Source organism: Sinocyclocheilus anshuiensis, unplaced genomic scaffold (genome assembly GCF_001515605.1).
Source record: "Sinocyclocheilus anshuiensis isolate Anshui unplaced genomic scaffold, SAMN03320099.WGS_v1.1 scaffold270, whole genome shotgun sequence".
NCBI lineage: Eukaryota > Metazoa > Chordata > Actinopteri > Cypriniformes > Cyprinidae > Sinocyclocheilus > Sinocyclocheilus anshuiensis.
Genome location: NW_015546041.1, coordinates 139,141 through 140,685, shown reverse-complemented (window position 1 = coordinate 140,685; position 1,545 = coordinate 139,141). Strand labels below are relative to the sequence as shown.

Sequence of the window (1,545 nt, the reverse complement as noted above, 5' to 3'; positions counted from 1 at the left end):
GAGAATCTATGGGGTATTGTCAAGAGGTAAATGAGAAACAAGAGACCAAAAAATGTAGATGAGCTGAAGGCCACTGTCAAAGAAACCTGGGCTTCCATACCACCTCAGCAGTGCCACAAACTGATCACCTCCATGCCATGCCGAATTGAGGCAGTAATTAAAGCAAAAGGAGCCCCTACCAAGTATTGAGTACATGTACAGTAAATGAACATACTTTCCAGAAGGCCAACAATTCACTAAAAATGTTTTTTTTATTGGTCTTATGAAGTATTCTAATTTGTTGAGATAGTGAATTGGTGGGTTTTTGTTAAATGTGAGCCAAAATCATCACTATTAAAATAACAAAAGACTTAAACTACTTCAGTCTGTGTGCATTGAATTTATTTAATACACGAGTTTCTCAATTTGAGTTGAATTACTGAAATAAATGAACTTTTCCACGACATTCTAATTTATTGAGATGCACCTGTACATAATATTTATTGCTGTAGTATTAGTACTTGTTTTAATAAATGCAGTGATGCCCATGATCACAGACAGACTTGCCATATGAGGGAAAATTGAGGCACATTTAGCATATTGCATTAAATAATTACAGATCTGGATCCAAAGTCTAATGCAATGAAGTTTCTTTTGTGAGAAGTGAGGAAATGTGTATTTAGGGTGGATCTGCAGGAGAGTGCGGCAGTAATGAACAGAGAGAAGCAGGTCACCTGAACGGAGTCATTATGGAGACCTGGCTGTGTTTGGGCAGGTGGATCGCTGGAGCAGGCGTGAGTTCCCGGCCGATCGACTGAGACACCGGCTGCAGAGCGAAGTGTGAGCGGGATCTCAAGGGTGTCTAGAATCTGCTGAGCTTTACATGCATCAGTGATACTACTACACCAAGTGGGTAGAAGATTTATTTATATCAGTCAGAGAACAAAAATAACACAATAAAAAATAATTCAAATGAATTTATTACAAATGACAGTATTACTCATTAATAATTATATAACAGAGAGGTTGAGAAAAGCACAGAAACACATGGTCACTTAGCAGGATACACACACTGATCTTACTGTCTATAATATGAGGATTTATTACACATATATATATTAATTGTAGGACATATTTATTCTGACGTTATTTCACTGACAGAAGTTCAGCTGCAGTATTAATGTCATGAAGAGACTCTATGACATCTCACTGTTACAGATTTATCATGCAGCTCAAAGCATTATGGGTAGAATCCCTCATCAGTCTATTCTGATTCATCAACACAGTTTCACTGATGATCTATAATTACCAACCCTAAACCCAGGATAGAGCGTCTGAGTGAATGTGGTCTGGACTGTGTGGATGAGGCTCATTGTGTCAGAGACGCTGTAGAAGGACAGAGTTCCTGCACTGTGATCCACAAACACTCCTATTCTGCTGCTGATGGACTTCACAGAGAGATCAGTCTTTATGTTATTGTGTCTGAATGAGTATCTGGAGGGAGAGCAGTACAAACCCCAGGACTGATCATTATATCCAAACCAACATTCATTACCCTTCCTGCTG

At 38.8% G+C, this 1,545-nt stretch overlaps 1 protein-coding gene across 1 annotated transcript in view; it reads right to left on the bottom strand.

Moving 5' to 3' along the window:
* Nucleotides 1-1,109: 1,109 nt before the first annotated feature.
* The window catches only part of LOC107698926 (tripartite motif-containing protein 16-like), a 4,437-nt gene continuing 4,001 nt past the window's right edge, over nt 1,110-1,545 (bottom strand). Inside the window, exon 6 of the mRNA XM_016500067.1 lies at nt 1,110-1,542. Within this exon, the coding sequence (XP_016355553.1) occupies nt 1,257-1,542 (286 nt within the window). The 3' untranslated portion in view covers nt 1,110-1,256. The remainder of the gene's footprint in view (nt 1,543-1,545) is intronic.